General features: G+C 31.1%; 12 protein-coding genes across 12 annotated transcripts, besides 9 other annotated features; 7 read left to right on the forward strand and 5 right to left on the reverse strand.

Annotated features, from left to right (window-relative positions):
- Positions 1–146: 146 nt before the first annotated feature.
- On the forward strand, positions 147–800 carry TA08955 (small GTPase, putative; the record flags this gene model as incomplete). The annotated part of the gene is made up of 2 exons (XM_948101.1): positions 147–166; positions 233–800. The coding sequence occupies 2 exons, from the start codon at positions 147–149 to the stop codon at positions 798–800; spliced, it is 588 nt and encodes a 195-aa protein (XP_953194.1).
- Positions 801–936: 136 nt separating this feature from the next.
- On the forward strand, positions 937–1,649 carry TA08960 (uncharacterized protein; the record flags this gene model as incomplete). The annotated part of the gene is made up of 3 exons (XM_948102.1): positions 937–1,064; positions 1,138–1,351; positions 1,422–1,649. The coding sequence occupies 3 exons, from the start codon at positions 937–939 to the stop codon at positions 1,647–1,649; spliced, it is 570 nt and encodes a 189-aa protein (XP_953195.1).
- Positions 1,650–1,678: 29 nt separating this feature from the next.
- TA08965 (uncharacterized protein) lies at positions 1,679–4,970 on the reverse strand (the record flags this gene model as incomplete). Its single annotated transcript, XM_948103.1, has 4 exons — positions 1,679–1,792; positions 1,852–2,344; positions 2,392–2,459; positions 2,529–4,970. The coding sequence occupies 4 exons, from the start codon at positions 4,968–4,970 to the stop codon at positions 1,679–1,681; spliced, it is 3,117 nt and encodes a 1,038-aa protein (XP_953196.1).
- Positions 4,971–5,060: 90 nt separating this feature from the next.
- Positions 5,061–5,831, reverse strand: TA08970 (uncharacterized protein; the record flags this gene model as incomplete). The annotated part of the gene is made up of 4 exons (XM_948104.1): positions 5,061–5,354; positions 5,409–5,541; positions 5,574–5,690; positions 5,722–5,831. The coding sequence occupies 4 exons, from the start codon at positions 5,829–5,831 to the stop codon at positions 5,061–5,063; spliced, it is 654 nt and encodes a 217-aa protein (XP_953197.1).
- A 430-nt stretch (positions 5,832–6,261) lies between these two features.
- Positions 6,262–7,103, forward strand: TA08975 (prohibitin-like protein, putative; the record flags this gene model as incomplete). Its single annotated transcript, XM_948105.1, has 2 exons — positions 6,262–6,592; positions 6,622–7,103. 2 exons carry the CDS (start codon positions 6,262–6,264, stop codon positions 7,101–7,103), a joined length of 813 nt encoding a protein of 270 aa, XP_953198.1.
- Positions 6,502–6,570: a sequence feature (1 probable transmembrane helix predicted for TA08975 by TMHMM2.0 at aa 81-103).
- Positions 7,104–8,127: 1,024 nt separating the features above from the next.
- TA08980 (uncharacterized protein) lies at positions 8,128–9,527 on the forward strand (the record flags this gene model as incomplete). Its single annotated transcript, XM_948106.1, has 3 exons — positions 8,128–8,732; positions 8,867–9,340; positions 9,401–9,527. The coding sequence occupies 3 exons, from the start codon at positions 8,128–8,130 to the stop codon at positions 9,525–9,527; spliced, it is 1,206 nt and encodes a 401-aa protein (XP_953199.1).
- A 105-nt stretch (positions 9,528–9,632) lies between these two features.
- Positions 9,633–11,943, forward strand: TA08985 (uncharacterized protein; the record flags this gene model as incomplete). Its single annotated transcript, XM_948107.1, has 6 exons — positions 9,633–10,569; positions 10,600–10,699; positions 10,732–10,810; positions 10,851–10,915; positions 10,998–11,615; positions 11,664–11,943. 6 exons carry the CDS (start codon positions 9,633–9,635, stop codon positions 11,941–11,943), a joined length of 2,079 nt encoding a protein of 692 aa, XP_953200.1.
- Positions 10,353–10,421: a sequence feature (1 probable transmembrane helix predicted for TA08985 by TMHMM2.0 at aa 241-263).
- Positions 11,944–12,039: 96 nt separating the features above from the next.
- Positions 12,040–13,479, reverse strand: TA08990 (uncharacterized protein; the record flags this gene model as incomplete). Its single annotated transcript, XM_948108.1, has 11 exons — positions 12,040–12,111; positions 12,147–12,200; positions 12,231–12,301; positions 12,340–12,449; positions 12,479–12,525; positions 12,574–12,605; positions 12,638–12,702; positions 12,767–12,991; positions 13,065–13,133; positions 13,203–13,252; positions 13,381–13,479. 11 exons carry the CDS (start codon positions 13,477–13,479, stop codon positions 12,040–12,042), a joined length of 894 nt encoding a protein of 297 aa, XP_953201.1.
- Positions 13,235–13,252: a sequence feature (1 probable transmembrane helix predicted for TA08990 by TMHMM2.0 at aa 20-39).
- Positions 13,381–13,422: a sequence feature (1 probable transmembrane helix predicted for TA08990 by TMHMM2.0 at aa 20-39).
- Positions 13,480–13,541: 62 nt separating the features above from the next.
- On the reverse strand, positions 13,542–15,125 carry TA09000 (serine/threonine protein kinase, putative; the record flags this gene model as incomplete). The annotated part of the gene is made up of 5 exons (XM_948109.1): positions 13,542–13,627; positions 13,679–13,720; positions 13,787–13,847; positions 13,917–14,057; positions 14,088–15,125. The coding sequence occupies 5 exons, from the start codon at positions 15,123–15,125 to the stop codon at positions 13,542–13,544; spliced, it is 1,368 nt and encodes a 455-aa protein (XP_953202.1).
- A 372-nt stretch (positions 15,126–15,497) lies between these two features.
- Positions 15,498–16,549, forward strand: TA09005 (mitochondrial carrier protein, putative; the record flags this gene model as incomplete). Its single annotated transcript, XM_948110.1, has 5 exons — positions 15,498–15,561; positions 15,593–15,745; positions 15,783–16,107; positions 16,162–16,294; positions 16,358–16,549. The coding sequence occupies 5 exons, from the start codon at positions 15,498–15,500 to the stop codon at positions 16,547–16,549; spliced, it is 867 nt and encodes a 288-aa protein (XP_953203.1).
- Positions 15,534–15,561: a sequence feature (3 probable transmembrane helices predicted for TA09005 by TMHMM2.0 at aa 13-35, 70-92 and 193-215).
- Positions 15,593–15,633: a sequence feature (3 probable transmembrane helices predicted for TA09005 by TMHMM2.0 at aa 13-35, 70-92 and 193-215).
- Positions 15,736–15,745: a sequence feature (3 probable transmembrane helices predicted for TA09005 by TMHMM2.0 at aa 13-35, 70-92 and 193-215).
- Positions 15,783–15,841: a sequence feature (3 probable transmembrane helices predicted for TA09005 by TMHMM2.0 at aa 13-35, 70-92 and 193-215).
- Positions 16,196–16,264: a sequence feature (3 probable transmembrane helices predicted for TA09005 by TMHMM2.0 at aa 13-35, 70-92 and 193-215).
- Positions 16,550–16,861: 312 nt separating the features above from the next.
- TA09010 (uncharacterized protein) lies at positions 16,862–17,720 on the forward strand (the record flags this gene model as incomplete). The annotated part of the gene is made up of 2 exons (XM_948111.1): positions 16,862–17,563; positions 17,631–17,720. The coding sequence occupies 2 exons, from the start codon at positions 16,862–16,864 to the stop codon at positions 17,718–17,720; spliced, it is 792 nt and encodes a 263-aa protein (XP_953204.1).
- Positions 17,721–17,735: 15 nt separating this feature from the next.
- Positions 17,736–19,432, reverse strand: TA09015 (uncharacterized protein; the record flags this gene model as incomplete). Its single annotated transcript, XM_948112.1, has 9 exons — positions 17,736–18,312; positions 18,371–18,454; positions 18,485–18,540; positions 18,574–18,628; positions 18,659–18,840; positions 18,904–18,987; positions 19,041–19,075; positions 19,110–19,222; positions 19,332–19,432. 9 exons carry the CDS (start codon positions 19,430–19,432, stop codon positions 17,736–17,738), a joined length of 1,287 nt encoding a protein of 428 aa, XP_953205.1.
- Positions 19,433–19,600: the final 168 nt, after the last annotated feature.

Genomic DNA, 19,600 nt, shown 5'->3' on the forward strand with positions numbered 1-19,600 from the left:
TTTATATCTGTAATTATAGGGTGTTCATTTCATCACATTACAACTTTCTACACTAAGTCCTCAACAAATCCTTCTAAATAGTATTATAACGACTTGAATAATAGTCAAATTATATTATAATTTGTTGTTGGGTATCTTTCCCCAAAATGATGTTTATTATAAATTGGTAACTTTCTATATATAAATATGTATATTATAAAGGTCCCAAACAATCATAAATATATTAATTTAGGATTAAGAAAACACTCCAGTCGCTCGGTTTGTTAAATAAAGATGCTCGAATTGTGTTTCTCGGTCTTGACAACGCTGGAAAGACCACACTTCTCCGTATGCTAAAGGACAACAGGGTTGGAATCCACACCCCAACACTCCACCCTCACTCTGAGCAACTTAGTCTAGAAAAGGTTAATCTTACAGCCTTTGACTTAGGTGGCCACGAAACTGCTAGAAGAGTATGGAAGCAGTACTGTGGAAATGTGGACGGGATCGTCTTCATAGTTGACGCTAGTGATAGGTCACGATTTCAGGAATCCAATGAGGAACTTAGATCTCTTCTTTCAGACGAAGAATTAACCAATAAACCATTTGTTGTACTTGGAAACAAAATTGATAATCGAGGAGCTGCCTCAGAGGAGGAGTTGAGAACAGCTCTGAGTCTCTACGCAAATGATACCTATGGCAAATCTGTTAAATCAGGCAGAGGAAGGCCTGTAGAACTTTTTATGTGCAGTATTATTAAAAAGCAGGGTTACGCGGAAGCATTAAGGTGGCTATCTCATTTTCTTCACGATGCCAAATAATTTTAATCCTTTAATCTAACAATCTTTTTCGTTTGTTATTCAAATTAATTTTATAAAATTATATCATTTTTATTCACTACACCTAACAATTTTATTACTCAGCATCATACATAAACACAAATATTATAATGTAGTTATGATGGACATAGATAAAGATGAAAATCCTTCAAATAAAATTGAAAATAGACTATATAAAACAGCAATTAGTGGAATCATGTTAAACAAGGATAAATATGGTAATTTCCATCCTCTCAATTTAACATCGTTCAGATTCAAGAGATAAAACAACAGTTGGAGATAATTCGTGAGTGTTATTTATAAATAAAAAATAATTTAGATCTAAGCCAAAAAAACTCGGTTTAATTTCAAGGCTTATTGGTAAAACAAGGGCATCCACTTCTAAATTCGGATTACCTGATAGGTTAGTAACAACAAGTAATTCTTTAAACAGATGGAGGCATGACAAATTTGAGTCTCTAGTTTCTTACACCCCTGGGTCAATGATTTATGTGAGAAATCTACCTCAAAGTGTAACTTCCGACGAACTAAAGGTTTTTTTCAATAGCGTAGGAACTGTTTCCACAGTTAAGGTTGAATAGATACCCTCACACGAGTGTTTAGATTGAAAAGGGAGGTCTTGTAAGTGCATTTGTTGGCTTTGTAGGAGCTGAATCTGCTCAGAAAGCTATTGAAAGCTTCCACAAATCTGAAATGAATGGGAGAACAATAAAGGTTTCATTGTCCGACACAGGTATCTATTTATTCAATTTAATTTATGAATTAGGCAAGAAACAAAGAAATAAATCGAATTCCACTGGCCGCGTATCTATTTTTGATCGTATGGGATAATTAAGAATTATTAAATTTTAATCAATTTACTATGTTTCATCAAATATTTTAGATATAAATTGCTTCTGTTTCCTCTTGTGTTCCTTAAGCATTTCCATAGGGTCAGAATCATCAACATTTCTTTTAAGAACGGGATATTTCACCTATATCAAAATATAGAATATATATACATATAGATGAATATATATCTGATTATACTTACGGGTTCTGATTTATCTCCATGTTCATTTGTCCATGAGCTCAATATCTCTTCGACAATTGGTATTGATGTCACTTGATTAGTGGCTTCTCCAACTTCTATTGATAAAAATTCATCAGAGGGGCAATCGGTTATATGCTCAACATCGTTTTGATAATTATCTTTGAATCCAATATTTGACTGAATCAATAAAATGTCACCAAAAGAATTTGCAACTCCTCTATCAATCATCAACGGTTCCTCATTTCTCAATTTATCAATTAAATTCTTACAAATTGTACCACCGTTGGATAAATCTAATAATCCATCTTCATCGTTTTCAACATCTTTAGGGTCATTTATCGGTTGAGAAAGAGCTGAGCAAGAACAACATTCAAATGTACTAAATGGATTATCAATCTCGGATTCATATTCATAATCAAGTGAATTATCAAGAGGATTCCAAACATCAGTCAAATTAAAGTTATCCTTACCATATAAACTGACATACTTTGATCTGAAATTGAATTAAATTTGTTTTAAATATTTATGTAATCAACTTACAGTGACATTATTGATCCGTCATCATAATCTTTAGGGTAATTAAGTGATAAAATTCCTTTTAAAATAGCCTAAAGTTGTTTTAAAAAATTATAAAATTAAAATAATCAAAATTATATAATTTTTATGATTGATTTTACCTTGGAATTAAACTTGTTTATCTTAAAATCATCTAGATATATGCTGTTGATTAGAATGTTAGAGTAACGTTCATTGGTTAGAAATCTTTGTTCCTGGATTCTTATAAAGACGTCACTTAAGTTTACTCCTATAAAATCATTGTATTTAGTTTCATTTTCTGTCTTATTTATGGTGAATGAAGTGAATCCATTAGAACATAATTCGGTTGGTAGTGGTATGCCTCCCGACTTCTTAACTCTAATATTAAAACCACATAAAAAAGAATTTGGATCATTGAACCCAATTTCATCTATTCCTTTATTCTCATTGCCTAATTTGGGTTTATTTAAGATGATTTTCCTATTATCAAGGTCAATACACAAAAGCCTCCCAGAAGTAGTGTATGCTAAACATAGGTTAATTGAGTTTGATTTGAATTTTAACATTGATAAGCCTAAGTATCCGTGAAAAATGTTAGTCATAGCACTCTCATTTGTAGCATGAATGGGTAGTTCAAAGTAATCCTTTTGTGTTTGTATTGAAGGACCATATGATGGGAAATCATTATCCTCCTCTGACTGACCAACATTTAAGAAATTTATATAGTTTGCTCTATTGAATACTAAGAGAGTGTCATGATTGAAATCGGCATTTTCGAAATGTTTGTAGGAATATTTTTTGTTGGGAATCATTGAATAGCTATCAACTGAAGAGCTGATTTGTATTTCTATTACGATTGGTAGCTTTAGTCTCCAAGAGAACACAAGTAAACTAGATTCTGGACCTGCACAACTCCACTTAATACTACGTATTCTAGAACCCATGAACTCAGTTGAGGGGAGTGGTATGTCAAGAAGAGGTGTGTTTGGTATTCTGAGATCTAATATTAAAATTGAGTTTGTAGTACCAAAAACAGCCGCGAGTATGAAATTGTTTTCCGGGTGTACTTCGCATGCCGTGAAAGACTCCCAAAATGAGGGCTTTGATCTTCTCCAGTAATTTGAAAATGAAGATAAACGGCCGCCTAATTGATTTTTAGAATTATTTTTAGTGTTATTTACATCATATTTTCTCTCAGTCCACTTTCCACTAGTTACTGTTATTGTGGATTTAACATGTAACATCAAATCAGAAAATTCATTTGACCGTTTATCTAAAATATAAAGCTTATTTCCTCCAAGAATCAAACTATTATTATCCATTCCGTAGCAGGCTGTTTGTATTATATCATTATCCTCTTTAACATGGTTTGAAAGTGAAATTGTTGAGGTTTCATGTCCAAGATTACCATCGTAAATTAGTAATTTATTAGAAGTTGTTAGAAAAGCAGATTCATCAGGTAAATAAGGCGAGATTGAGATGTAATAGACTTTTTCTTCAGGGGTGTATGATACATTATTAATTGTTTTTACCTTCCATTCGTCATCGTAATAGTACCGGAATACGGATATTCCAACCGAGTTTCTAGCATAAACTGTTGATGAAAATATACTCTTGTTATCAGCTTTCAACTCCAAGATATCCAATTCATCCATTACTGTGTTATACGTAGGTTTTGAATATTCATTGGGGGAAATATTAGAGTCACTATCTGAATCAATATTATTGTATCCTCTAAATGTATTTGACTTGATAGTTAGTCCATCCCAAGATGACTCTATTTTGTGTATTTTATCACTTGGAATGTATGGATCCATAAAATATTCACTGTTTCTTTTCTGATATGAGAAAAAGCATGACGGATAAATCGTCAAAACTTCCTTAACATTAAGGTTTATATCTGCTCCCAAGGGTTCTGGAACTAGTTCTAGACCCTTAATCCCTGCGTTATTTACTCCTGAAGGCATAAATACCATGAAGCTATTATCACTATATCCTCTGAATCCAGTGCAATCAACATAATCTTCATTAAAATTATTGAGCTTATTTTTATTAGAATTATATATACAAACTGAATCCATGGAGTTAACAACTTCTAGTTGTAATAACTTGAAGAGGTTCGATTTAGGTATTGCCATTTTTCCATACTTTGATATATTAGAGTGTGTGTAGTTAGATTCTTCAAATGGTATTGTGTTGATGTTGTTTTTGACGTTTCCTGAGTTAGTGTGGAAGTTCTGAATCCTTCTGGAGATATGATTTCCTGCACATTTGTATATAACCTTTGGGTTATTTAATTTAAAATTTAAAATGTTATGCTTCGAGTCTATTTTACATCCATCATTTAAGGAATCTGAGCATGAATATGAAAATATGTAAAAATTACCTGGAATTGAGAATAGAACGTCTTTATTGCAACAAGATGCTTTAGGTTCAGACCTGAGTACTGATATATTTGAACATGATCCGTCAATAACTTGGTTTAGTATGTTATTATCATAACTATTTAGTCTCTTATTTCCAAAATCATTTTCAAGAAGAAATTTATAAAACGACTCTGAATATGAGCTCCAATTAGCCATCAAAAATTATATACATTATAAAATTAGATAAAATCATTAAAATTTAAATTTAAATATGATTGGCAATATTGCCATATAAAATGTTAAAGATTATAAATTGAAAACATTAGTTTCTGGAATATCGTAATCTGATAGGCAATCTTCTTCTGGTTTAGTGTTTAAATTATCTGAATATATGGAAGGTTGGAATGATGATGTGTAGTCCGACTTGTCAAATGCATCTGAGCGTGTACATCTTACACATGAAATGAACAAGATTCGTTGTTGTTTTTTATCCAAGAAAAAATAATTGAATGAGTTTAGTGAGACTTCCGAGTTGAATGGGTCGTCCTCACCACAACTGTCAAAGGTGTATATATCGACATCTTTGATGTGAACAACTTCCTAATATAAACACATTAATTGCCAAATAAATATATATTTTTTATATAAAAGTACCCTAATTGTTTGCCAGAATTCATCTGCGAAATTAGGAAAACGGTGTGTGACAACAAACGAGATGTTGTAGTAAATAGTGTTGACTACTGTATCGAAGTTGTTAACCTTCTTAAAATATGACTCATCCAAGTTACTAAAATTTATTTTTAGATAATATTATTTTACCTAAAATTGTAGTCCTGGAAGCACTTGTTCAAGATAGCCTTGAAATAACTGGTAAAATCGTGTGACACAGACTTGGTCAAAAATTCAGAAGGATCATGTTTCAAGTTTTCGTCAGACCTGAAATTTGTTTAACTAAAATGAAATATACTTTGAATATGAAACAAGTTCAAAGTTGGTATCGAAGTAGCGGTCTGGAGCATCTAAACATTGAAATATTGAGTTTATTCTGCTTAATCCAGGGTGATCCAAAAATATCATTTTAATTAAAATTGACCATGTCCTTCATTGTGAATAAATTAATGGACTGAAATTTAAATTTATAAGTTTAAATTAAAAACTAATAAAAATAATAAAACTTAAAAATTAAAGTTCATTGTACCATTAATTATATAAATTGTATTTAATATATCATTATATTTGAGAGTTAATAAAATAAATAATAAAATATATTCATGTATGGTAATTATTACTTTAGTCATGTTTTAAATATGTGATGTTGTGATGTTTACTCTGTTTTATTAGTTCACATTTAAACATTTATATATTTATTTTCCATATAAAATACTTTATTAATTTATTTTAATTTTATATATTGATATTAGAAATTCCATATGTTTTAACTTGTACTTGGAATCATGTATTGGTTCAAATTTATTATAACTACAAAATCATATAATCATCAATTCTAATGTATTATATAAGACAATACAAGTGGTTTATTAGATATCGCAATGTTTTTTTCTCGACGAAGAATAAATTATCTGGTGTTAAACAGTTGGATTCTCAAAAAAATGACTTAACTAGTTCCAATGAGCTACCTTCTCAGGAATTTATAAGTCCTCTTTACACCCAGAAGACTGGAATGTTCGCCAAACCAGGCGTTCCTTTTAGTGAGGATAAGGCTGGCCGATTCAGGACATACAAACTATACCTATTCTCATTTGTTTCATTTATAGTTATAGTTTCAATGATCAAAATAATACCTCCTGGTCATGTTGGAATTGTTGTTCGCAAAGATGGTTTGAATTATTTTATTCAATTTATTTAGGTAACGTTGACCAATTCAACAATAAGGGTCGCCTCGCTTTATTTCACATCCCTTTTATCGAAAAACCAATTGCTTTCAGGATAACCCCTATAAGAAAAAAGATTATTAGAAAATGTGAAACGTCTGATGGTAAGAGTGTTGAGGTTGTTGTTTTCCTTACTCTAACAGCTAAAATTCCCTTTTCTTCACACATTTATTCTATTTACGGAGTTAACTACAGCAATGGCTTTGTTGAGAAAGAGCTGAACTTTGATATTGATCAAGTTATTAAAAAGTTTAAAATGGATGATTTGATCTTGAACCCTGATGTCATAGAGAATTTGGAACATAAAAAGGGGAACATATACTCGGTAAACAGTTCTATAGAAAAGGCAAACAAAGAAATGATCGAGCGATTTGAAGACGCGGGTTCATTTAACAAAATCATAGTTTCAGATGTCGTAAGTCCATATATATTCATACAAATTACAATAAATGTGTAGAACATAAGCTATAGAAGACCAGATTTAATAACGGATTCGTACCACTGAAGTTCATCAAAACAATTGATTTTAATTATATTCATTTGAATATTTTAAATGTAAATTATAAATTGAAGAGATATTTTAAAGTCGTTTTCTTATCTCTAACATGGCAGGACCTAATATTATATAAATTAATACATGTTTTAATACCGCATTCTACACCCAGTTTCTCTAGTTTTTGATGTGAGTTATCACATAGAGGAAATTTAGCTAAAATGCAATATACAATAGAGGAAAGAACCTGACTTCCAACAACGGCAAATTGGAATTCTGGTAATTGGAGCAATATGAGATGTGAATGTCTCTGTATGGACCGCTGGAAGGCCTGAAAATATTAAAAATATTAATCTAAAAAAGAGAAATTACCTTGGGTGTTTAACAAATCGCCAGGGTTTCTAGTAATTTTAGTTCTAATGATTTGTTTAGATAATGAAGAACCCATAATTATAAAAAATTTAAAATCAATTCTGAATATAAAATATAATTAAAATATAAGAAAATCAAATTCAAAGTTAATAAATAAAATAAATTAAAAAATATAAATTTATGTGTATATATATTATGTCATACGATAACGGAACCATTGAATCATTTATGGAAGATTTTACATAAATTATATAAATAATTTGAAATTGTTGTTAAATATTCATATATATTATATATAGAAGGTTAAATGAGAATGGTATAGAGAGTTTGGTCATGAAATATAATATATTATGTGTATAGATAGTATAATGAAAATAGAATATTAACATGTGATATTATAAATTAATACAATAAATTTTAATGTATATTAAACTTTTTAAATAATGCTAAATGATTTGTATTTATTATAATTCTTAGTTATGATTTGATATAATCAGGTGGGGGTTCAATTATTAATTAACGAAATTAGTTGATTTTAAGAGACATTATAGTTACTTATATATATTTTAAAATTATGCTATTTATTTTATTTTAATTTTCGATAAATTTATAATCAATGGATTTCATTAAAACGCTAAAGAAGAAGACGGAAGCTAAAATCGCCGACATCAAATCAGATTTTAGCAACTCTTCTAGCCTTCCAAAATGCAAACCAGATTTCGATTACAAATCTTTAAATATTTCTACAGATATAGGACCTCAAATTACAGAATACTTTTATGATATGGACTTTGATTTACGTGACTATTTGAAAAAGTATAATTTGATTTATCCATGCACTGAGTCACAATCTCCATCATTTGTAGACCTACAGTTCGATTCTCTTAATACTATGCGGAAATTATTGCTCGACATGCCTGTTGTTGAGACAGTTGCCGAGGCTACAAAGACTAAAAAGTCCAAACTACATAGCCACCAGCCAGTTAAGGAAGTTACACTAGATGAACTGTACTATTGTAACGATCTGGTACTATTTAGGTTCCTTAGAACATTCGACTATAAACCAGAAAAATCATTACACGCAATTTTAAAAACACTCTCATGGAGAAGAACTAGAGACCCATTGAGAATAAAGCCTGAAGTAGTACATCCAGTACTATACAAAAATTTATTATACAGAAGAGGATATGATTATTATGCATCACCTATTTTATATTTCAGGTATTTTATCTATATATAATGTTTGTTATATTAATTCATTAGTATTGTATATACTATATAGTATATAGTATATAATATACAAGTAATATACTAGTATAATAATAAAATATAAAGAATTAATTTTAATATTTTAGACCTATAAATGAAACAGAAGCTAGCTTAGAATTACATGTTTTGGGACTTTATTATGTTCTGGAAAGAGCTTTACAAACATGTTTAGTATCGCAAGGGAACGATAAAGTGTATGTAATAGTAGACTTAAAAGATTGGTCACTGTCAAGACTACCACCTATGGAACTAGTTATCGAAACTGCTAGAGCACTTGTAGATCACTATACAGAGACGATTGATGAGATTATATTTATTGACCCACCGCCATTGATCGATCCAGTATATCAGATGGTCAAGTGTGTTATCCCAGCATCAACAACAAAGAAACTTCTTTTCAAATCAAGAGGACCAAAACTATTCGACTACCTAAGGTCGAGAATCCCATTATGCTTTCTAGAGAAATCATTGGGAGGAGAATGTGAGCCTGAGATGGATTTCAAAGATTACTGGAAGGTTGAGGAAGCGGAATTCACATATTTTCAAAGAAGAATGGACGAGTGGATTCGGGAAAATAAGAGCAAATATATAAAAAGAAACTTTGACCTTTAATTTCTCAGTAAACATAAAAATAATATTTTAACACCTGTACAATTCCCAATATATAGAACTCGACTTATAAAATATTATTGTGGCATCCAATTGTTAATTCGTTATGTTATTTTATTTTATTTATGTATATATTAATGAATATCTGATGCTCAGAAAAAATTTTGTATTAGAAAATCGAAAATGAGTTAAAACAACAACTGAGTTTTGATAAACTCACATATATTGTAAATATCGGTTAAAATGTTGAGATCTGTAGCTCTGAATAATTTATACAGGTCTGATTTTCCTCTCTTAAAGACCTATATAACCAAACGAAATAACGGTCTGTTTAGTGGAAGTTTTATGTCGGTAGGATTGTCGAATTATTTTAAAACGCCTAGAATCCAAAGCACATTCATTTGCAACTATCGTTTCTTTGAAATTAAAAATTATTATACACATAAATCGTTTAACTATCATATGAATACACTAAACAACCACATAATATTCAATCAACCCATTGATGGTCTAGTTAATTGTAACTTAAATTACTATGGTCGTAACGTGAAATTGAGTTTTTCCACCGAAACAAATCAAAAGAATGAAGTAGTCAAGAGTAAAAAGAAAACTTCACTCGTAATGAAGGTCTTTAAGGTACCACTGGTTATGGTCAAATGGGTAGTATATATACCCTATAGAATAGGAAGAGGAATATTCAGAGTCCTTTCACACTCATTTAGAGGATTCAACAAACTCGCAAAGCTGGCAGCAAGAGCAGCAGTACTCCAGAAAGTAACTGGAGTCTCCGGAATATTTAAGAGTATAGTGGGCGGTATCAAGCATACAATACATTGGTGTAAAACTGGATCAAAGCTTTATGCAGCAAACGTCAAGGTTTCATATTACATTCTGAAGAAGCTTATTAGAGGACACCCAATGAGATACCACGAGAGAAAACTACTGATGAGAACAATGAACGACGCACTCAAGCTGGTACCATTTTCGTTTTTCATAATCGTACCTTTCGCAGAGTTCTTGCTTCCGGTAGTGATACGGTTCTTCCCACAAATGTTACCCTCAACGTTCCAAACAAACAACAAAAAGGATGAAGACTATCTGCAGAAGAAACTGATGGCCAAGAAGGAGCTCGCAACATTCTTCCAGGAACTAGTTCAGGAAAGAACAAACCAAATTCTACGTAAGATCTAGATAACAAATGTGTTTTTAGAGGAGGAACTGGACTCTTCAATGAGAACCAAGGCTGAGGCATTAAAGCAGTTTCAGGAAAGATTACTAAAAAAAAGTGATGATATGAACCCGTTCCTAAGGTAATTTAGAGAATTTTCATAAGACGATTTAGTGCAAACGAACTTTTGGTCTTTTCAAAGTTATTTAAAAAGGAATTTGTTCTGGATAAAATGAGTTATCAGACCCTTAAAGTATGAATTTCACCAGTTTAATAGACTAATAACTGTTTAGGTAATGTGTAAACTTCTCGGTATTACACCATTTGCCCTCAAGTCACATCTTGTATTACAACTCAGGTATGGATCTTATAAAATTATATATATACATATATACAAAAATTATATCCTAAAACTAAAAAAATAATAAATTATTGATTAGGCATCATTTGTTGAAAATACAGAGGGAAGATAGGTTGATATTGTGGGAAGGGGTGGAGAGTTTACAGTTTGAGGAGCTTCAGGAGGCCTGTAAGGAACGAGCAATGAAGTTTTACAATGTAACAAAGGAACAAATGCAACAACAACTCAAGCAATGGCTTGACTTATCTAGTAGAAGGGAGATTAACCCAATTCTCCTCCTTTGGAGCAGATGCATAACCATGACTCACGAGCCGATGGTGATAAAAGAAACTGCCACTCCAACAGACTCATTAGAATCAGCAGACGCTCAGGAAATGCTAGTTGACGTCAGTTCCTCAGAAGTTTTAGAAGAAAAGCCTGAGGAGAAGGTCGGAATGTCGAAGATTAAGGTCATCCAGGATGTTGTGGAGGCAGCTCAAGTTGATGAGGAGCAGTTACATGAACGTGAGGAACGTCTCGAAGAGTTATCTGAGAAGGTGAAGGAGTTGAAAGAGATTATAGAAAAGAGCAAAGAGGAGGAAACCATGTCAAATTTCGAGTCAACAGACGCTGTACCATCTGAGGAACTACTAAGCATTGATGATGATATGGACCCGACACAGAGGAAGAAACAAATCGAGCCAAATGAAGAATCCTCGTAACTTTTACATAATTATTTTATTTACCATTCTAATTTATTCTTTAGTAAATTCGAATCATTGTCCAAAGAGGAACTGTTGCAGAGACACAAGGAACTTTTATCCTCACTTGACGTCCAGATGCAGATCAGTGATCTCCAGTACCACCAACTCACTGAGCTCTACTCTTACATGGTTAAAATCTCTGAAAATTCCTCACCGAACGAACCAATTAGAATCGACCACAATGACCTCAAGTTGCTTTTGGACTCGACGAGAAACGATTTCAAGCAAATCGAGACACTATCTGCTCAGTTTCAGAAAGTTTCAGAGAATTTAACTTCATAATTTAATAAATAATATTAATGCACTTTAAACAATGTTACCAAATTAAATCCTTATTCTTTTCTTTATTAGTTTTCTCGTTTAATTGATTTTATAGAATTATTTATGGACCAATCCAACTATTGAAGCGTAGGACACTGAGGAGTCTGAAACCCTTGTAATCCTTGATGACTAAATTAATATTTTCTAATTGATGTGTTGAGTACTTGAGAGTAGTGGAGAAGTTTTGAGGATATATTAAGGTTAGAAGCGGCCAAAAGCTAAAAACATGTTTATTATTTAAATTTTACCCTTAAAAGAAGTAGGATTGGGTTTCGTCCGCAAATTGTGTTCTCAGTTTCATTCAAATACCAAAGAAAGTCTAATATTAACAAAATATATTCAATATATTGTAAATACCATCGTATTTGTGGTTTACAATCAGGTCAATTCCTCGTTTGTCAAGCATTTCAATTTTTTCATACAAGGGTTTGTTTTCAGATTCGTACCCAGTAATTGAGAACTGAAATCTGGAAATTTTATGTAAAAAATCAAATACCTTGATCCGAAGTGACAAAAGTCAGAAGAGATGACGAATAATGTATTCTAATTGTGTTTGAGTTTTATGACTGTGATGATTAAATATTCAGTTACCTCGTCGTTGAAATATGGGACTAATGCTCCAGCTAAATCCATAAATTGTTTTCCTTAAACTTACTTAGCTCATCGGCAAGAGACTCACTGAACTCACCGACCATTATTGGGACTACCTTGACATGTTCTCTAAGATAATTAATAACGAAATCATTTTAGTAGAATAAATGAAATGAATAGCAGGATAAATTACTTTTTGAAAACGAATTTAAGTAAAGGTAGATGCATTTCAATTGAGTGTTCATCTTCAGAGGCTTCATTGTTTATTACCGAAAACCCTTTAAGGTCTGAGAGTTTTTCAACAATATCAACATCGACTTGGAGAACTCCAAGTGGTGTTTGCAGTGATGAGAATCTATCAACAGCACATCCTCTTAAAAAGAAATGATGTGAAGGTCCTAGAACGAAAATGGTTTTGCTAAAAAATATTAGCCTTTTAGTATTAAATGATGAAATTAATAATTGATGATTATGAATAAGAATAAAAATACATAGAAGTGGCGTCGATTTGACTGTATGCGTGTGCTGCAGTTTTGAGGGAATAGGCATATCCAGCATGACTAAATGGATTTATTAAACATCTAATTGTCATACGGAGCAATTATATACTTCACGGCTGTGTAGGGAACATTTGATATCCCTTGAATTGCAGACTTAATTTCAGATTCCAGAGAACCAGCTAATTAGTATATTATGTGGATTTAATTATTATATATTCAGTTTTAGTAACGAATATTTGGGCTTACATGAATTAGAGTACCAACTCCCAGCATGTGTAGCAATCCTCATTCAGGAATATTATGTAACCAAGCAAATTAAAAATGCTAATTTAATGTTGAAATTATTTATTAATTGGAGAAATTTGAATAAATAACAAACTTCGTGTGGAATCTCACAACATATCATAAACTAACTATATATGTATAATTATAGTTATGCAATTTTTAAAATTAAAATTTTTAATATTTTCATCTTTGTGATATTTTTTTTTCTTTCATCATTGATAAGAATTTTACAGGATCAACTCTTCCTCTGAACCTCGACTGTGACTCCACTGAAAATAATTATATAATATAAATTGTGTATATTAGAGGTAATAACAAACATTCTTGGTTATCCTGTTTTTCTTGTCGCCTTTTCGTTCTGGCTAAAATCAAATTATTAACCATATAAATTGTTTTAAGTATTTTGTGTAATTATTCATTTGACTTACAAGTTGAGTTTGTATCAGGAACGGTCGGCATCAACTCTATTGCTTGAGTTCTTGGCTTTTCCTACAAACATAATGTTAGAAGTAAAAATTATATTAGTGTATGTATATTATTTAATTATGTTTTTGTTACCTGAGTAATGTAAGGATGATTAAGAGCATCTTTGGCAGAAATTCTTTGATTAGGGTCAATATTTAGCATTTTCTTCAGTAAATCTAGCCCTAACTCAGTCATACAAGTTGACCCATGAACCATACCACCCATTATTCCTACCTAAAATAAATCAATTAGTATGTTCACTACCTTGAAAACATTTTCAAATGAAGGATTATATTTGTGTATTTGAAATTTGTTACTCACAATTCCAGGTAGTTTAGAGAACCCTGGCCAGTTCTCTTCATTTGGAGATCCGCACAGTCTGAATATTTTATCTAATGTATCTGCGTCATTTGTTCCCATAAACAAGGGCCTTGATAGTATAAGTTCAGCAAAAATACAGCCAATGCTCCAAACATCGGTTTTTTCAGTATAATAAGGCTCGCCAAGAAACAACTCAGGCGCTCTGTACCAATGCGTTACAACATTATGTGTGTATTTCCTTATAGGAACGCCGAATTTCCTAGCCATTCCAAAATCACAAATCTTTACAAGCCCGCTATTATTGTATAGTATATTTGTTGTTTTAAGGTCACGGTGCATTACCCAGTTCTGGTGAAGGTAGTTTATTCCATCCAGAAGTTGTTTGAGGAGGCATTTTCTCTCAGACAATGTAAAGTTTGGTCTGTTTTCCTCCAATAATGTCTTCAGCTCATGCTCCACATACTCCATGACCATGTAAAACTGGTCTTGTTTCTTATTTGTAACAATTTCTTTGACAGATAGAATGTTCGGGTGATTTAGTTGTAGCAGTATCGAAATCTCTCTCAGGTATGTTAATGGGAATCCTTCTTTCCACTGAACATCATGATACTTGATGTGTTTTAACGCAACTATTTTTCCAGTTTTTATTTCCAACGCTCTGTATACTGTTCCATAAGTACCTTCTGATATCTTATTTAAACACTTAAAACACTCAACATCTCTACATGGTTTATAGTCTAAAATGAAACGGTTAGGTTCAGCTTCTTTAAACTCAGAAATACATTCAGATTTAGATTTATTATAACTTTTAGATAGTTCATTTACAATAGTTTCATTGTTTGAAGTAACACATTCTGCGATTTTTGATTTAACTGGCTCAGAATCATCAGTTTTAGAGTGAGAAGACTCATCTTTTTTATAAATATCAGTTGAAGTATTCCCGTAATTTTCAGGTGTTAGCAAATAATCTTCCTCATCCATACTAATGAATGATAAATATTGTCATTTTAAACAAAATAAAAAATCAATAGATTAAGAGTGATTTTGTTAATCATAAAAACAAATATTGATTAAAATATACTTAAAATACATATACTAAAATTTTATTACTTTTTTAGTTTAAAATAATTATTATATTCAACATTTTAATTCCCCATGGGATTCTATTTCGAACTATCATATAATTTAATTTCACTATAAATGATATAATTGATTTATATTTTATATTAAAATATGTAAATATATTTTTGTTTAATATACAAGGTTCAAAAACACATTATTTTTCATTTTGTATTATATTCCCTTTTGTATTTGTGTTAAATTTTAATACATTTTATTATAATATGAATAATAATGGTATCATTAGACGAAAAGGTCCCGAATGTTTACAACATATTCAAGGGATCCTTAGTTGGAGGTCAGTTTATTTAATAATAAAACGTATTTAGGTATGATAATAAACATATTTTTAACACCTTGTGACGTCGTAAAGAATTATTGGTACTATAACAACTCCTTGAGTAAATGCAGGACTCAAATGTCATCATTAAATGTAGTAAAACATATATACAATAAAAATGGTTTACAAAGTTTTTGGCTAGGTAATTTAATCTCTCTTTAAAAAATAAATTTAATTAGGTTTTACCTGGTCGACTCCGTTGACTATATTTGGTCAATCGATGTTTTTATATACTTATGATAACATTAAGAATTATGTTTCTCCACCAATTGCTAGTTTGATTTCTAGATTCATTTCTCTTGTACTTTCTCAACCACTTGATTGTATGCGTACATATTACCAGGCAACACTATACACATCTCAGAGAGTCACATTCAAAGGAATTATAAAGAACAATGGTTTTATGTCACTATATAAAGGATTTAATTCAACACTGATTCGGGATGTACCATTTTCCATTATTCACTGGCCCATAAATGAGTTTTTATATGATAAAATAACATCGTAAGCAGTATTTTATTGAATATATAATTAATAATTTAATTAAAAATTTGATAGTCTGAGGGTATACGAAAGAAGGAAAATGAATAAACTTGAGTCAGTTCTCATTCCATTTGGATGTGGTACAGTATCATCACTAATCGCAACTTTCATATCGCAGCCTTTTGATATAGTTAAAACGAACCTACAAGTAATACTCTAAGATTTAAATGATAATCATTCAAAAATTATAATGATTAATTATAATTTTTAGACTGTAGGAGTGGATACGGAGGAAGCAAAAATACACCCAAACTCCTCTGGAAAGTTTAGTATATTATCAGAATTAAAGCGAATAAGGGGTACTTATGGGATAAGAGGTCTATTTATAGGAGTAATGCCGAGAATAATTAAAGTTGTTCCGGGGTCTGCTATAATGTCGGCAACATACCACATATTCAACTGATAAAAAATAGAATTCACTAAAATAAGAATCATTAGAATCTAATAAATGCACATAATGTTGTAAATTACTATAATGTAATAAAAATCTGTGATGTTATTTTCGATTAACGCTGTTACGGTTAAGTTCATGTATAAAATATAACGAAAAATGTGTAATTATTAAAATTTAAAAAATATTTTTAAATTTTTAAAAATTTTAAAAATAGATTCCGGTGCATCAAAATTACATAAATAAGTACATGATAATATGTAGGGAGACGTAAAATTAGTTTATTCATTCTGAATTTACTCTCATTAATGAAATTTATTATTTATGTATACTCCTAAAAAAACAAAAGCCGAGGATGGCTTCTATCCTAGATCGCAGTATGAATTTGGATCCTCATCACAACTTGATTCCAACTCATTCAACTGTATGACTCAGAATAGCAATGATGAGACGACTTTTTATACACAAGCCGACAAGCGCGTTATTCTAAACAAAAATCTGGTTAATTTTAACGTCGGGGGAGTTAAATACACAACCACAATGTCAACTTTATCAAACGATGCGAATTCCAAGCTCTACAAATATGCATACTTCACAATTAATGGCATAGAAACACACGATAAGGAATATAATTTTGACGGATTCTTTAATTTTACAGACTCTAACTCAGGAGGAGTTGCAAACATCTTTATTGATCGAGACGGGAAGATTTTCCAGTACATTTTAAACTACCTCAGGGATGGGGACGTAATTTGCCCAGATGACCCTTTTGTATACCAGTCAATACTCTCGGATGCTAAATTTTACATGCTCAGAGGATTGGTAGATGCGGTTTCCCGCATTATAAATAAACAGGAGGTTCTTCCTGAACCTAAGCTTAATATTCCCGAACCAATTCATGAAGTCGAAGAACTTTCATCTCAAAAAACTCAGTTTGAATTTTGTGATAGTATTCCACTGACTCAACACACTAATTGTGATGTTTATCTACCCCCTCATAATGTATTTTTAAGAATAGAGGAGAATGTAAGTTGATTCTATTACATATTTTCACCTCATATATTTAATATTACATCACTATATTATTATTCAGGACAATATAGAAGAATCTATTCAATTTGTTCAGACTACGCCAGTAAGGTTACTGGGCGAGCAGACGTTTTCCACGACTGCAGACTTCTAATGTACTATAAAATTGTTATATTATATTACTATTATCTTTATCCTTGGCCTTAAAAAATGCGTAAATGCTTGGGAGTTTATTGTTGTTTGCTAGAGGATCCATATTTTTACCATTGTTTCCAATTTCATAATTGGGTTTTAACTTAGATTTTGGTTTCCTGATACCTGTTGGATCTGGCGAGGAACCTGGACTAGCTGAGGGATATGCGATGAATGTGTTTCTCCTTTCATGCGATGACACCAACTTAGAGCGTTCATTGTTTGCGTAATCCGGTGTTACAAGCTTAACCTTTTTGATTTTAGAATACTTCATGGTTCTTCCAGGCGTTAAATTCATTTGACCGGACATGCTTGTATCCAGAACGTTCTTCGTCCTATTGTTAATGAATGGGCTCATTGGATGATTATTAGTTAAAAAGGACGAAGGTGTTAATTGTCCTGAATGCTCCGAGTTATGGTCCATGGAATTCTTATTTGATTTTTGTGGTCTCATCCTGGTGCAACTACCACTGTAGTTGTCATTGATTCCAGGCAGCTCAATCTTCTTTTCCTCCACAGGAGGGTTAAAATACGAATACATTTTAATGAACTCCCTAATTCATTATTAGTTATTTAATTATAATAATATTTAGTAATAAATAGGTTAATTACATCCTCAACTTCTTGTAAATAATATCAGTTTCGTCACGCTCATTCTTCAGCTTCCTGTTCCTCTCGGTCAAATCAGATACTGAACTAAAAAATATTTAGAAAACAAGTTTTTACTTTTCAAGCTCCACTATCCTTGAAGTTAGGATGTTCATGTTCTCCTCATGGGTAAACTAAATAAAAATTAGTTTAATAAATAAGAATACTTGGGAGAGGAACGACTTTAAATTCTCGGCTTCTGGAATATTTTGATTCTCAAGACTAAATAAGATTAAGGGAAATCAAACAAACTATCTGGAAACATGTGAGAACTTAGTGAGCTTCTCATTAAGGTCAATAACCTTGTTGGCAAGTCCGTTAATTGTCGTGATGTTCTTTTCGTTAGTAAATTTGAGGTCCTTGTTCTCAGTAGTCAAGGCTTCTTTAATTGAAATCTCTTCATTTAATTTTGATTGGAGATCATCATTCTCAGTCTAAAACAAAAATATAATATAGAATTTTAAATAGAAAATTATTGTATAATAAATTAGTTAAACCTTGAGAGATTGTATCTTTTGAGAAAGATCGAGATTGTCAGAAGATGCCTGACTTAACTGATGCCTTAGATGATCATATTCTTTCTATAAAACAAAATATAAAAAGAGAAACCGACTTTAGTTATGTTTGAATTTACATTCTCATCACTAGAAGATGAATTTTCGTTAGAATCTGGAAAATGTGTAAAATGTGTAAATACAATTACCAGATCTCGAGATGGAATAATTTAGAGGAATGACCTTATTAATGTTCACAGATGTTCTACATAAAGGACAACTTCCGGTCTTAAGTTTAAGTCTATTAAACCAGGTATTTAAACTAAAGTAAATTAAATTAAATTAATTTTTTTAATGAGTTAATAATATGGTTTGTGTTAATGCAATAAACGTAGATAATTAAGAAATAAATTAAGAATATAAAGCAATACCATTCACTATGGAAAATATGTCCACAGGTAGGCAGAAGAGTTAAATTTGTGAGTAATCTGTCATAACATATGATACAAAAGGGGAATTCCCATGACTCCATTAGAAAAAGCGATAATAAATGAAATTAAATATTTAACATAATTAAATTATAATAATTATAAATAAAACGAATATTATACATTTAATGAAATAAAATAATAACAAAATATTGTTCTTATAACCGCACATGCTTATTGATGTTGAATTCTATCTCAAATAAAATTTTAAT

This window comes from Theileria annulata, chromosome 4, assembly GCF_000003225.4.
Source record: "Theileria annulata chromosome 4, complete sequence, *** SEQUENCING IN PROGRESS ***".
NCBI classification, from domain to species: Eukaryota; Apicomplexa; class Aconoidasida; order Piroplasmida; family Theileriidae; genus Theileria; species Theileria annulata.